General features: G+C 38.1%; 2 protein-coding genes and 1 pseudogene across 3 annotated transcripts in view; 2 read left to right on the forward strand and 1 right to left on the reverse strand.

Moving 5' to 3' along the window:
* Positions 1–1356: 1356 nt before the first annotated feature.
* TAF13 (TATA-box binding protein associated factor 13) lies at positions 1357–8825 on the forward strand. Its single transcript, XM_072968067.1, has 4 exons — positions 1357–1451; positions 2260–2338; positions 5964–6061; positions 7534–8825. Exons 1-4 carry the CDS (start codon positions 1425–1427, stop codon positions 7702–7704), a joined length of 375 nt encoding a protein of 124 aa, XP_072824168.1. The 5' UTR covers positions 1357–1424; the 3' UTR covers positions 7705–8825.
* Positions 2349–4388, reverse strand: LOC140698271 (small nuclear ribonucleoprotein G pseudogene; annotated as a pseudogene). Its single transcript, XR_012075927.1, has one exon. The product of XR_012075927.1 is annotated as a small nuclear ribonucleoprotein G pseudogene (transcript).
* Positions 8826–15066: 6241 nt separating the features above from the next.
* Positions 15067–16132, forward strand: part of WDR47 (WD repeat domain 47) — a 51209-nt gene continuing 50143 nt past the window's right edge. Inside the window, exon 1 of the mRNA XM_072968072.1 lies at positions 15067–15145. The gene's annotated coding sequence lies outside the window, so the exon portion shown is untranslated. The remainder of the gene's footprint in view (positions 15146–16132) is intronic.

Below are 16132 nucleotides of genomic sequence, written 5' to 3' on the forward strand. Positions count from 1 at the left end.
TACAAAATTTGTTCCTAAATAGTCAACTTTTGTTATACCTTATGATGTTGCAAAGTGTAAACTGGCAGCCTATAAAAGCCTGTGTAAACCTATAGCTGGGGTCCAGAGCTTGGAGTGTTAACTCCTCTGGGCCCACTGGCGTAATAAACCTGAGTTCTCCAACCGTCCCAGTGCTGTTGGGTCTCTCGCCCGGATCCAGTTTGCTGTCATAACTGAGCTGTAACACCAAGCTGTAACACATCTTTTCTGCAACATTTCAGTTATGATCAGGGATTGGCTCCATTTCCAGTCCCCCTCTCCTCTCTGGAGAATTGGTTGGGGAGGTGGGGTGGGGGGGCAGGAAGAGGGCTGAAAGTTCCAAGCTTTTAATCATAGCTTGTCTTTCTGGTGACCAGCCCCCATCCAGGAGCCATCCAGGAGCCCAGCCAGAGTTGCCTCATGAGAACAAAAGATGCTGCTAGTGCTCTTATCACTTAGGAATTTGCAAGAGTTTTAGTAATCCTGTGTGTGTGTGTGTGTGTGTGTTGAGGGGGTATGGGGTGGATGTCAAAGACCAGATATTAGAACAGGAGATACTCCTAGCGCTCTTATCAGTTAGCAAATTATAAGGGTTTTAGGAACCTGTGCCAGGAAGGGGTGGGGATAGGGGTGGGGACCAATATATGTACTTTCTATCTTACAGTTGCATTCCTAGAAAATTCAACGTACCTTAAAGCATACAAAAATGCTTTATGTTTGTAAGTTAACAAAGTTATGTTCTAGGCCCAGATAATTATGAGTAGATTTTTCACTCACAGGAATGTTTAGTAGGACACTCAGAAATCGTGTATCGTGGGGCAACCTTTCTCTATGTGGCATCATTTCTTGCATTGCAGAACACCTTACATCCCAAGCTTTGGCCTAATGTCGGTGGTTTTTCCTAATCATTGTTCTGATTAAAAGCAACAAACCAAAACAAACCAATAACACCCACAAAAATTAAATCCCCAATCTAAGGGGAACTGCTAGTGAAGTACAATATCCCCAATAACCAATACAGAGCTTGGCAATAAATAGTAGTAGAACTCTAGGCTGTTGAAATTGTTTAAATACATCCCTGGCTAGTCCCTCAGTGATGCACAGCTTCGCAGTCCCGAATCAGGAAGCGTGATCAGATACGCAGAAGCAAATTCAGGGTGACAACGAGTCATCCACCTTTTCTTGGCTAATTTTTAATTCCTTCTCGCCCAGACGTCGTCCTTCCCTTTCTAAGTACTGCCGGGGTTCTGCCGCTAGGCAGGATGCGCACGCTCCTCTCCCGCTGGCGCGGCCTCCGGCCCCCGCCCCGCCCCGCCCCGGCGCGCGCCGCCGGAAGTGACGCAGAGGAAGTAGTAAAACCAGCTCGCGGGGAAGGGGGTGGCCGTAGGAGGTGGCTGGCTGATGGGATGGCAGATGAGGAAGAAGACCCCACCGTGAGTGACCACCTCTGTTCCAGCCCGCTTTTTCCCGTACTCCCTCCGGCACAGTAGCGGTGGCCGAGTTCAGAATCGGATCTTTTTCCTAGTGAATTCAGCCGAGAGACTCAAAGACTTCACCCCGAGCTAGCCTTTCCCTTGGGATTCATCTTTTACTACGCGGTGCAGGGCGTGAAGGAAGAGAAGGAGGGTGACCTCCTGCTCTTTGATTTTGGTCCGCATTTGCCACCCTTTGGAACACCTAGAGAATCATTGGAGGACAAAGCCGTTAGCGCTCATTAAGAACCAACAATTCAACTGCTACCAAAATTATATACTTATTGTGAAATAGTCAAAAAATAATGGACCGAAAGTCGGGGAACATGGATTTCAAAATCTTTGTTTGTGAGGAAGTTGTTTAATCTTGAGCCTGTTTTCATGTCATAAAATGGGGTTAAGTCTTACTTGAGGGAAGCAGTGCTTAGTAAATACTAGTTTTGCTTACCTTGATTCAATATCAACTCTTTTAATAGTAAAATTATCTAGAAATAGGCCAGCTTAGTTGGTTAAAAAAGAGAACATATGGTCATTGGAACCCTTCCAGGAGAGGCAGTACGTTTGTTAGGGACATTGTAAAAGCCATTCCTGCATGAGTCCAAAGTTGGATAGTTTTTTAAGGCCCCTAAAATGCTAAGGTTTCATGGTTTTTCGCTGCTTGCTTTAGGCTTTCTGGCATGGTATCAGTGTTGAAGATGGAAAAAAATGTTAAATACTAGAAAGTTAAATGCAGTGCTTAACGTTTCTATACATACATCTTAACTTGTAGTTTGAAGAAGAAAATGAAGAAATTGGAGGAGGTGCAGAAGGTGGACAGGGTAAAAGAAAGAGACTTTTTTCTAAAGAATGTAAGTAGTATTTGACAGTGATTTTACTATAGATAAAAACTTTTGGATATGTCCATTCAAAGGAGATTTATTGTTCAATATTCTCAGACTTGCCTATAAATTGTTTAACCTGTGATGCATAGATAATAATGATCCTAACCCCAATTTATATATGTGTGTGTGTGTGTGTGTGTGTGTGTATACCTTTGCAGCAGGGACTCACTTGACTGTAAGCCAGAGGCTATATTGGATCCTGGAACAGATGCTGAGGATAAAAATTAAGTTGGGGCTTTGGACTAAAGCAGTGCATGAGGCAGAAGGGGCAACAACGTGAGGCAGTCTAATGGCACAGAGATTATAAGGTTTTGGTTCTCTGTTCTTCTCCCTCAGTAGACAGGTTTGACTCTTTTTTGGCAGCAACAAGAAGGAGAGCTGCCGCTACTACTGATGATCCAGGTGGGCCCCTGAAAGGCACCATGAGAATGTGCTCTCCACCTCTCAGTCTTGGTCCTTTACATATAGTATTGGTGAGATGACACATGAATACCTGGTTTGTTTATGCTGGTTCAGATGGAAGCATTCCCAAATGCTCTTGTAACTGCAGAGTCAGGATGTCTTTTTTTTTTTTTTTTAACCATTCAGATCCCTTGCCATACCTCAATTTCTCACCTAAAGTTGTTCACCCCTTATTCCATTTCTGATGCTTTTTGCTCCATTCGTGTGTGGTTTTATTTCTTATGTCAGCATAAGAAGGGGATTCTTCCGCTAGAGCATCGCAGAGTGATGCTCACATAGTCAGTTCTTACCAGGAGCCTTTGTTCTGCTTGGATGGCTTTAATTTTGTGATGACAAGAATTCAGAATCTTCATAGCCTTCTCCTTGTCTTTTTTTTGTGTGTGTGACTGTTACAATAGTTTATTTAACAAAAAAAAAGTTCAATAAGAAAATGTACACGACCCAATTTTTATCACAGTAAGATGTGAGGAGGGAACATGTGGAAGCAGCTGATTTCTCTGGTAGACACAGCCATTGTTCATACTCGTTCCAAGGCTTCTAACACGGTGATACTATGTCCTCGTATTACCACCTTTCCAGTGTTATTCCGTTGCCCACTAGTTGCCATCTCCACACATTTATCTATCACAAGAGTCATAAAGGGGTTAAGTCCCCGCAATATTCCTTGGTCATGTCTGCCACCATTTAATTTCAGTGATAACTTCTTGTCCATACATTTCTTCATCTCGGGAGGGTGAGCTTTGCTCATGATTGCCACTTGGTGAGCTCGAAGATGCCTCCAAACAGAATTCATGCCACACCTCACACTCGCCTTCTCCTTGTCTTACCTGAATCTTCATATATCATACTGACCAAGATCTGTTCTCCTAATTCTTTTTTCTTTTTAGTTTTTGCTAATAGAACACAGAGTTTCAAAGCATTCACTTCTATTTGTTTGTGTCTCTACAGACCCTTTAACCAAATACAGTTTACATACTTCCCTAAATTTTACCTTTTCCACCAAGTATATTTCCCTACTGAGAATTCTCCCCATCAAAATGTAAATGACAGAGTATCTTCCTCAAACATGTAAGGAAAAATACTAAGTTTACAGTGGAGAATCTTGGCAGACATTACTTTAGCCAAGTGATTAAAGTTAACATCACCAGTAATATATGTTGACATTATGTACCCCTGATACCGTGCATTAAGTAGTACATCATCTCTGTGGTACCCTTTCTAATCATAAGAAAACATCAAACACAAATTGAAGACCATTCTACAAGATAACTGACCTGTATTCTTCAGAAGTGTCAAGGTTATGAAAGACAAGGAATATCTGAAGAACTGTCACAGAACAGAGGAAACTAAGGAGGCATGACAACTAAATAGTGGGGGATCCTGGACCAGAAAAGGGACATTAGTGGGAAAACTGGTACAATCTGAGTATGTTCTGTATTTGTACCAGTATTAATTTCTTAGTTTTGAGAAATGTCTTTAGTTATGTAAGATGTTAACATAAGGGGAAACGATATAGGGATTTGGGAACGCCATACTATTTTTGGAGCTCTTTTCTAAATCTGAAGTTATCTTAAAAAAAAAAGACAGAAAAATAATTTTAGAATCCAAGAAAGAGAGAGGGGAGGAAATACTGGCTCCTGTTTTTGTTCTCTCCCTCCTATATCTGGACCTGAGAGCACTTGCCAGAATGAACCCTAGGGATACTTCTCTGTCCCGTGCTGGCTTCCAAGTCACCACTTTGTTTTCTTCCATAGGCTGGTCTACTTTCTTCCTAGATCTACCCGTTTTTGCTTCTCCTAAATAGGAAGTTATTCCCAATGTACTCATTCTTGCCTTTAGAAGTGTTCTAGGAGTTCCTTCCTTTTTTTTTTTTAAATGTAGAACTTACATACAATAAATTGTACTAGTTTTCAGTGAATGGCTTGATGAATTTTCATGCATACATACACATGTAACCAACAGTCAGATCAAGATACAAAACATTTCTAACATGACAGAGTTTCTCAGTATTTATATACCTCTTTGAGAATCTGATAAGAGTTGATTCTTCTTCTCAGAAAAATGCGCACACACAAGTAATGTATAAAATTTTTGCATGGAATTTCAGAAGGGTTCCAGAACTCCTCAAAACTTGTCCATGGACTAGCTGGGAGTTTATAGGCCATAGGTTAAGAATCTATATGGATCCTATCAGCCCTAAATTACCAAGAAGCGTAATACTGTTGTGGGTAGGAATATAGACTCTGGGACCAGATCATCTGGGTTCAAATTCAGGTTCCATCTCACTGTGTGACTTTGGGTAAATCACTTAACTCTGCTTCAATTTTCTGTGTACAGTGGGGATAAGGATAGTTTCTACTTTAAAGGATTGTAGTGAGGATTAAATGAGCTTAAGACAGTGCCTGGCATGTAGTAAGGGCTATACAAGTTTTAGCTATTAGCAGTTATTTTTATTACTCTCTATTAGACTTTCCCTCTCTTTTGCATTTTCTGTGGCTCCTTCAGATGAAGCCTGAAGGGCTTTGCTGGCAGTTGCTTTGATCCAGGGAATGAAATGTCAAGATTCTGTATAGTAAGCCTTTTGCTTTCTTCTTTTGATTACCCTGTGCTTCCTAGAAGGTAATTGGAGTACTTTGTCTCATGTTTGGTAGTATCAGAAAGATTTTCACCTTTTTTCCAGTGCCCCACTGCCCCACCCCCACCCCGAGAGAGAGAGAGAGAGAGAGAGAGAGAGAGAGAAAGAGAAAGAGAGAGAAAGAGAAAACTCACCCAGTAGAGGCTAAACCATTCATTGCTACTCATCCTGTCCCTGCCATGAAGTTTCCTACTTAAAGGTATTCTGGGGTTGTTGGTGAGTAGATAATAGAGATTAGTGAGGGAATATTGATGTCAGGGTTCAGTAGCTGGGAGGGAAGGGGATTTCCTACCTAGGGAAGGCTAGGTAGAAACAGTTGGTTATGAGCAGTGGCTAAAACCTTTTACGCCAAAATCCATACTTGGCGATAGTAAGTACAATGTAAATACACTTTGGTACTAATATTTTCTAACTTGGCTTAATTGTAATTTGAAAAAAGTATTGGTCAAATTGTCAGATTTGTTGAAGTAAACAAAAATGGTTGTTCTTTTACAGTACGATGTATGATGTATGGGTTTGGGGATGACCAGAATCCTTACACTGAGTCAGTGGATATTCTTGAAGACCTTGTCATAGAGTTCATCACTGAAATGGTAAGTTTTTTTGTAATTGGTCTTAGTTAATTGAGGAATAGATCTGAAATTCTAACTTTTGGATAAGACTACAACTATGGCATTCTTTTCAAATAAGCTATCCATTTGAGTGCCTGTTTTGCCAATATTACTGGTTACTATTTATCATTAAGGTTGGAGAGAGAGAGATATACATAAACACACACATATACACACACACAATATACTCTGTCCCTTCCTCTGAATTTTATTTAGAAGGACATAATTATAAGATCCTTGAATAAAATTTAAAATATTACTTATAATCCCATCATCCAACATAAATTTCCCCCTTCCAGTATTTTTATAAAGATATGTAGTGTTTTCAGTAGTGTTCATCATAGTAAACATTCTTTTTACTCAGTTTTATATTACATATTTCCTGTGTTCTAATTACAATTATTTTAATAGCCACATAAACTTTATTTAAATTACTTTCTAATATATGTAACCATTTCTCTGGTTTTTTTTTAACTGGATAGACAAGTTTGAATGACCATATTTATGAAATTTCCACCTTCTTTGGATACGTTCACAGGGATGGGGGTTCTGAGTTTGGTTGTGTTAAGTTCTTAGGAATTTTTATCCTGGATTTTAGATTATTTCCTTCGTACAGAAAAATAGAAATGAAGTTACTGAGTCAGAGAGTGTGCATTTTTAAAAATCTTTTTCTGCTTATGAAAGTAATATTGATTAAATTTAGAAAGTATTAAAAAGTGTAGGAAAAAAATAAAAATCTGTAATCCTTCCATTAATGCTAAGATTTTGGTGAATATCTTTTTGTCTTTTTGCATATATTTTCAAACTTTATAAAATTGAAATCATATAGTATATAGAGTCATGGAACCTGCTTTTTTCACTTAGGTAAGTCCACAGCATTTTCCCTGTATCATTGAATACTCTGATGCTTTTGATGGGTTCATAATATTAGCTGACTAGATGTACTCAAATTTGTTTGTCCAATGTCTTATTAAGTATTTAGTTTCCCTTTTTAGTTATTAGAAATAATGCTATGATGAACCTTTGTTTTTGCACAGTATGAGTATATAATGATAAGGGATGATATTTGATTTAAGGAAACTCTCCAATATTTATCAGCTGCTGAGATGGACACAAAGTTTAAATGAAGTGGTTGGTTACAAAACTTATGATATTATTTTATACAAACAGAGACAGAAATTGCATATATCAAAACACAGTAAAGAAACACCAATGAATTTGATAGTTTTAATGTCCTTAATATTTAAAAATATCTATAAAGCACTGAAACTTTGCTAATAACAGTAGAAAGTGGACAAAAGACATTAATAGAAAGACAGTTCACAAATGAATAGCTATACTAGGTCAGAAAAGAAAATCTACAAACTCATCAGCATTAAATAAATGCAAATTAAAAGGATAAAATATTAGACTTTTAAAAAATTAATTGAATTTAATACATTTCTCTGTAATAGACTCACAAGGCAATGTCTATTGGAAGACAAGGTCGTGTACAAGTTGAAGATATCGTCTTTTTGATTCGAAAGGATCCAAGAAAGTTTGCTAGGGTTAAAGACTTGCTTACTATGAATGAAGAATTGAAACGAGCTAGAAAAGCATTTGATGAAGCAAACTATGGATCTTGATACCTTTTATACTTTCTGAAGCTTCATTGTCTTCTGGGGAAATCACATTTAATAACTGTATTTTTCACAGTAAGGTCCCGATATCTAGCCACGTGAATGAAAGATGGAGAACCACAAAGTTTTCAGTCTTTATTTTCATGTCTTTGATTTTAGAGTGATATTTGAGCCTTTAATTGCCTGCCATTATATACCATACTTGAATTACTTATTGGATTTTAATGACCACACGTCTGTCAAAGTACCTTGCAAACCATTCAGTTCCTTCTGACTTTTGACAATGTAAATGAAGCAGTGTTTATATATTAGGTGTATTTGTGCCATTGTAGGCTGTACTGTAGCTGTTTAATACTTGAAATTTAAAAGGCACCTTTGACTTCATGATCACTCATAAAGATGTGTTTTATGTATTCTAAAGTTTTTAGACTACAGTAGTCTGAGAAGTTATAAAAAGGTAGTGAACTGATTTGTGTTTCTTTTAAAGAGAAAATGATATAAGAAAATACAGCCTTTTGTCAGAGTGTTTATTTGTCTTAAGATAATTTGTTTTAATATTCTTTTCTTTAGATAACAAGAGTGATTTTTAAAAATTTTATTTTTTGAGAAACTGAAAGTTTTATGTGACTGCTTTTGTGTTGGAAGGCTTATTTGATTTAAAACCTTTTGGGCTTATAATATACTATTTGTCAAGTTTTAAGAGAACTCATTTTCCTAGGTCCAGATTAAAGCTTTGAATAGTAAGTGCTTTCTGTAGCAAGAATGGCATGGCTGAAAAAGCTGATGGCAGGATAAGCATTTGCATTAATGTTTTATTAACATATTTGTTAGTACTTGTTCACTGTGGAAATGTGTTCCTGACTAAAACCATATGTTGCTATGGAAACCACTTTTGTAGTTCAGGATATACAGGTTTTGTGTGTATTTAGCTTATTGTATTATTCTTGCACTTAGCTTAAAGAAATGATTAAAATTGTGTTTAAAGGGATCATTGAATATTACTCTTTGTGAAACTGAATGTTTTGTGTGCTGCTTTGAACATTATCTATGAATCAGTACTTAGGAAAATTTTACTTTCTTAACCTATCAATATAAGGAATAAAGTATGAAAAATTAAAAAAGATGAATACTTGAATTTGACTATGTGATTTATCAGCTTTTCTCCCCCGTACTGGTAATAGAACTCTAGCTGCTTAATTTCACTAAAAACTTTTTTTCTATATTATTCTTGTAATATTCCTGAATTAATAATGGGATTCAAGATAGCTGGGCTGATATTTTTGTCATTTAAAAAAGCAAAAACCAATTAAGAAGCTACTTTAGTCTAAACTGAAATCAAGAATGAGAGTGGAATAATAAAAGATGACTCCATTACTATTTTTGGTATTCAAGGTCTACTTCACCCTGTTAGTAACTTGTACTAAGGGACTTATACTGGGTGCCTATCATAGGCAGCTTAGACCGCCATAACAAAATGTCAGACTGGGTGGCTTGAACAACAGAAATTTATTATCTCACAGTTCTGGAGACTGAAAGTGTGAGATCAGGGTGCCAGCATGGTCAGGTTCTGATGAGGACTCTTCCCGGATTGCAGATAGCTGCCCTCTCACTGCGCCCTCACGTGGCTGAGAGAGACCTCTGGAGTTTTTCCCTATAAGGCCACCAGTTCTGTCAGATAAGAGTTCCACCTTTATGACCTCATTTAACATTAATAAATCACCTTAAAAGCCCTCTCTCCAGTATCCTCAGACCGGGGTTAGGGGGACACAGTTTAGCTTATAGCAGTGCCATTAGTTTAATGACCCTGGCATTAAGAAGTTTTTTATGGGATTTTCTATTAAGAGTTATTTTAGGTTGCAAATGCTAGAACGTAACTCAAAAATAGTGTAAGCAAATTAAACAAAAAGAAAAGAATATACTGGCGGCTTATCAAACTGAAACAAGAGAAAGAAGGGATGGAGTTGACTCCAGGGTTGACTGGATCTAAAAACTTGAAAGGAATCAAGACTCTGTCCATTTTTATCCTAATACTGGTTTTACTTTCTTAGGAGCCTCAGTGTGTCAAAGGAATATGATGGCCAGCAGTTCTAGGAGTCCATCCATACAACTCCTGATCAAGGGAGCTCCTTCGCTTCCTAATACGGAAGATTCCAAGCAAGGAGTGTGATTGTCCTGGCTCTGGTCATTATTCTTGGGCCAATCATTGTGGCCAGGAAGAAGCTGTATTATAGCCTGGTTCTTATGCCCCACCTCTGTGGTGAAGAAGGGCTTGGAGTGGGGCTGGGAGCTGAGTACTGCTGTTACCAAGAAAAGGAAAGAGAAGTTGGGCAGATAGAAACAACAGTTGTGCACTGACTTGATTCATGAGCTTACTTATTAACTGAATTCTAACAGTGAGGCAGCATGGCTCTCCAGAGTTGCACTGTGTAATATGATAGCCACTAACCACATGGGGGCTATTTAAATACAGTCAATTAAAATAAAATTGAAATTAAAATTCCTCAGTTGCACTACCTATGTTTTAAGTGCCAAATAGCCCATGGCTAGTGGCTACTGCACTGAACATTGCTAATACATTTCCATTAACACAATATTCTTTTGGACAGTGCTGATCTATAGTGTTCACGTGTACTCTCCTAAATTAATTCACTTTTTTAAAACTTATTATGAAAAATCTCAAGTATACACAGTAATAAAATAGCATCATGAGTTCCCAGCTTCAACAGTTAACCTTTTGCTTAATTTAATGTCTTACCTACTGGGAGGGGCAGTATTTTAAAGCAAATCTCAGGTATCATTGTATCATTCAGTATGTATCTCTAAGAAGAAAAAAAAAAGCTCAAATACTAATATCATACCATAACAAATTAACACTAATTTCTCAATATTCCATTTAACACCCAACCCCTATTTAAATCTCCTGATTTGTCTCAAAATATCTTTGAGTTTGTCTATTAGTTTCCTATTGCTGCTATTACAAGTTACTGCAAGTTTAGTGACTTAACACAAATTCATTATCTTACCAGCTTTCCAGGTCAGAAGTTTTAGCCTCACTGGGCTAAAATTCAAGGTACCGATAGGGCTGCGTTCCTTTCCGTATGTTCTGGATGTTCTAGAAGAGAATCTGTTTACTTGCATCTTCCTGCTTCTTAGAAGTTGCATTCCTTGGCTCATGGTCCCCTTCCATCTTCAAAGCTAGCAACATTGCATCTCTCTAAGTCTTCTTCCAAAGTCATAGCTTCCCCTAACCCCCAGCTGGGAAAGTTTCTCTGCTTTTAAGGGCCTATGTGATTATATTGGATGCACTTGGATAGCCCAGGATACGCTCCCCATTTTAAGGTCCTTTATTTAATCACACGTCGAAGTCTCTTTTACCGTGTAAGGTAACATTCACAGGTTCTGAGGATTAGGACATGGAGATCTTTTGGGGGCTGTTTTCCTGCCTCCCACAGTTCGTTTGCAACAGAATCTAAACAAGGTGTCACCTATTGCATTTGGTTGGTATGTCTAAATTTCTTTTGATCTATAGTAGCTCCCTTTATTTTGTTTGAAGTGAAGTTCTCTTTAAAAAATTCATGCCTTTTATTTTTTTAGCATGTTTATTTGTTGCTCAAGCAGAGTGTCTAATAGATATCTATGACTCACTTGAAATTGTTGGTTTTACTGTATTTAAACTGGTTTTCTTAAGTAAAAACTGTAATATTAATTCTAACTAGAAATTTTAAAATGGGGGAAATAGTTCACTTGGCCTCTCATTAATGAGGGCAGTGTTGTCTGGAGAGTCATTTGGCTGCTTCCCAAGAGGACTCGGGAGGTTGCATTACTTGGGAGAATATATTGTAGTTCACAGTTTGATTTGCAGTATTACAGGCTCAGAAACCAATTTCATCCGGAAATGGAGAGCACATCCATCTCTTGGGATGGACTCAGACTCAGAGAAACCAAGTTCGTAAGACCATTGTTTGAAAAAGGATGCCAGTTTACAGATGTTAAGTGAAACTTGCATCTGCATGGCCAGCAAATTCTTCTCTTCTCTAGGCAGTCATGTGGGGAAACTGAAATATAATTATTAGACTGAACCAGAATTTGGGGAGTTAGATGAGTGCATTGCCTAGAGCATCAGGTAAGATGAGGATAGGGCTGATACAGAAACAGGAAAAATGGCTCTCCAGGGCCTGAAGCAAAGCAGAGGGGTGTCTTGCCTGGGGATCTACTTTCAAGACTGCCTTATTACTGACACTAGAAACTTGGCTTGAGTTTTCATTTCCATTGACAATACCCATCCAAGCATTTTCTGTTTGTGAGCTTTAGGTTGACTTTCCATATTTCTACTCTAATTCATTTAAATGTTGATCTCAGAGGTAGTTCAAATAGGGCAATTGTTTTTCTAAGTTCTTAAGAGAAGTCTCATAGTTGCTCATAAGAGCTGACAACACTGAGCATTGTGCCTGAAAATCAAGATCTTTTCAAGAGCCATTCCTGTATCCCAGAACATTCCCAATTCTCTAGACCTGATTTTCTGAGGTTCCCTCTGCTTCCCTTCTTGCCACAAATAGAGACTGGGGGGGTGGAAAACCAGTGATCACGGTGTAAATGCATCGTTGAGGTTTCTGCTTTTCCTGGGTCCTGGTAAATAGCTACAGGAGCTAGTCAGACTGCTATGTTATGGGGTAGGATCAAGGAAAAGGTTTTGATATATCAGATGAGTATTTATTGAGGACCTATTGTACTTTAGGCATAGCACAGATACCATTTTGCTATATAGTATCTAGATAAATAGGATTCTAAATTTACAGAAATAAAGGAGCAGATTTCTTATATGTTACCACTAGATTGATAAGAGTTTCAGTCTGAACTTTTGTATGAAATCTCAATTCGTATGTTATTTGTACTGCTGAGACTTTAATGCCCAGGCTTGCTTTATTATATTTACACAGAAAGCCTGGTAAACTGTTATGAAATCCTTGGGTGTATTCTTTTAGGATAGGAAGAACAATTGCTAAAACAAATCATTTTGTCATTTGGCCTTTGCATGGCCATTTTAGATAAATAAATAAAAATTTATTAGGAAAGAGCCTGCTTAGTTACTGACCAAACTCTAAAAGAAATGCTAATACTACACTTAATTTTTCTGAAACTGGATTTTTATAAGTATTTTGGGGGCACATGAACTTATAATAAGACATTTACCTTGACTCATTTTGGTGAATCTTTGTGCTTTTCTTCCATTTTTATAGCAAGTTCTACTAAAAATGGTCTCAAGCTTATTGCTAGAAACCTATTAACTTTATCCTAAAACACCCATCTGAAATTACTGTGCTTTATGTGTGGTAGGGGAGCAAAATTTGCCACCCTAAAATGTGTCTCTTTGGTATAAGCATTGTTTTAGGCCAACTATTCTCAAGAAACAAAAGACTCAGGACATTCCCTCCCCCAACCCCGCCCTACCCCGCCCCACCCCGCCCTGTAACTGCTTAAAAGAATTTAGGTAAGGGGCTTGGTCCAGGAAGAGCACTATTACCAGAGATCTCTGCACAGAATCTGGGCTTAGTGTGATAGAGGGAACTCAGCAGGGCCTGGAAACCAAAGTCCTCTCTGTGTCCCACTGTCTCTGCATGGCCCAGCAACATTTGTTTACCAAACATTTTTTCATCTTTCTATAAATTGTTTTTTTCCCTTTCAAAGTGTCAAACCTGTACCCCTTCTCTCAGATGGCATATAAGCCTCAATTGTCTAGCTTGTTTTGGGGCCTCATATTCTTAAGGAGCCCCCATACGTGGGTAATTACATTTGTTTTTTTCTCCTGTTAATCTGTTTTGTGTCAGTTTTTAATTATTAGACCAGCCAAAAGAACTCAAGAATGGGAGGGAGGAAATTTCCTTCTTCCTGACATATTACTAACATTTCCTAACATATACTTTCTACTTAAAAAAAATTGTTTTTTGAAGTATATCAATGACTTAATTAAAATAGATTAAATATTTATTTTTTCAAAACAAATATTCTATTTTTGTTTTCAATATAATATCCAGATATTTATGTAATATAAGTAAAAGCACATCTTTTTAATGTTGAAATAAATTTTTTTTTATTAGGTTCAACCATCCACATGTAATTTAAACTTTTATTTAGGGGTGTAGGTAGGAGCTCTGGTAGACCTGGTTTTTTACCTTCATAATCCTTGAACCTGTTTAAAGGAGAAGCAGCAGTGGTGATACTTTGTTCTCCCAGAGCCAGGGCACTGCTGGCTCTGATGCACACAGCTCTTCGGTGTGTGTATTTATGAGTGTGCATTTTAATAATGAGAATGAAGCTTTTAAAACAAATTCTCTTAAACCCACTGATCTTCCCCTGAACAGCTTGGGGCAAGATATCTTAATTTAGGTTTGTACTCAGATTCCTTTTTACTTTTGAGCAAAAACCAAAAACTTTTATTCTCCCTTTTAGAAATGAGATTTGAGAATCAGATTAAATGGGGTCCACCTTAGCCTATAGGCTTATTTGAGTCACAAGTCACCATGAATCATTCTGTCAAGTTAGAACCTGCATTTTCAAATGATGCCTAACCTAGTTTACTGATCCAAAGGAGGCACTCTTAAATATATGGTGAATGATTGAGGCAGTTACCTCAGGATCTAAGGACAGTCCTTCCTCTAAGAAAGCCTTGCCCTTTCTGAACAATTCACTGCTTTGCAGCAACTAGAGTGAAAGACAAGAAGATCTAATCTTAACCAGTGTGGCTGAGTACAGAAGGAAAGATAAAGCCTTAATAGGCTAACAGCTATTAAGTTTGTAGTGTAAAACTTGATGTTACATTAGGAAGCAAATATACAATGCATTTATCAGTGTACAAGTGATTCAGATGTATCAGATGCCTTGTTCTCTTTCTCCTCCCATCCCCTTTTGCTGAAAATAAGCATCTGCTTCCAGTTATTCTGATCATAATTTATTGAAAACTTGATGCAGATAACACTATACCCTAGGTATGGGGGACATAGACATGAATAAGACCTCTTATTCCCTCTACCTTGTCAGAATAAAGTCCATTTTCTTCAAGCTAAAGTTTCCAGTTGTTACACAATGAGGTAGAGGAGAGAAACGTTTTTAAGGTTCAGAATGGTTAGAATCTTGGCTCTGTGAGTTATTTCCCTTAATCTCTAAAATGGTTATAAGTAACAGGCACTTTAAGGAAGATTGTGAGGCTTAAATGGGAACATAGGCCAAACACTTCGTTTTGTGCTTAATGGATACCAAAACAAATCTAGTACCAGAAGGGCAGGTTCTTCCTTTTTGATAGCACTCTTCCCCTTTTTGGTGGTCAAATGTTTTTTGGATTGTCTCTGATTAGAATCTCTTTCCAGACGCAGCTGAAGATTTAATTATTTAAATGGTGCTAGCTCTTGGCAACTGCTATTGTTTGAGACTCGAGACAGAATCAGGTTCTCAGGTAAGTTACTGGTAAAACAATCTATAGGCTATTTCCAGGATATATCTGCCCATGTCTTCATTTTATACATTCTGTAAAGTTTTTGTTGTTGTTGCTGTTGTTTTTAATATCAAGACCCTGGGTAACATTAACTGGTGTTTATGTTTATTTTTCTGTCATTTATCCCTGAGAGGGGCTCTTAAGACTCTTTCACGAGTTAATCAGGACCAGGCAATTGAAGTTTTGCAGTTAAGCTTCTGTGCTTAAATTGTTTTCCATTAATTTGTAAAATTTTTTTCTTAGAACCCTTTCCTTAAGCTATCGCTTCTTTTATCTTGAATTGGATCAAATTCTTCCTTTCTAGAAATGTTTTTGATGTTTATTACCAGTCTCTCCTGCCACATTTCCCTCACTTTGGCAGGCCCAGCTCACCCTCACCCTTTAGCTTTTATGAGAACGAGGTTCTTACAGGTTCGTGTCCTGTGTTCTTTCCTTAGCCCTACATGGTTATAACCCTGCTTAATTCAGCTCGGTATTTGTGGAATACCACTGCACCGATGGGGTGGGAAGTAGTGAGGTTTGCTGCCAAGGGCCTGGCAACCAAAACAGGTATTAAAAAAACAGTGAGTATGTTAAGCGTTAAGCAACAACAAAAAATGCTTCAAAGCAGATCAGCATTACAAAAGGAGAATCAAGAAGGGGGCAATTAAACTGTTGGAGATTTCAGGAAGGAAGTGGGGCCTGGGAAAGCAGAGGAGAATGCGGCGAGATTTATTTCATTATCCTTTATTAATAGATTATATCAGGGAGGAGTCTTGAGAGTCAATTCTAATGCGCAGACGACTCTCGATTCCGAGGCGACAACGCCCCTCGCCCTATTTTGGGACGCGGGGTCACGGGCTGCCAAGGGGTCTGTGTTCCGGCCGCCAGTCTCTCACGCAATCGTCGCGCCCGCTCTTCCTCCGAGTCCGGCTGGTCCTTGGGGCGCTAGCGGGGCGCCGGTCCGCC

This window comes from Vicugna pacos, chromosome 9, assembly GCF_048564905.1.
Source record: "Vicugna pacos chromosome 9, VicPac4, whole genome shotgun sequence".
NCBI classification, from domain to species: domain Eukaryota; kingdom Metazoa; phylum Chordata; class Mammalia; order Artiodactyla; family Camelidae; genus Vicugna; species Vicugna pacos.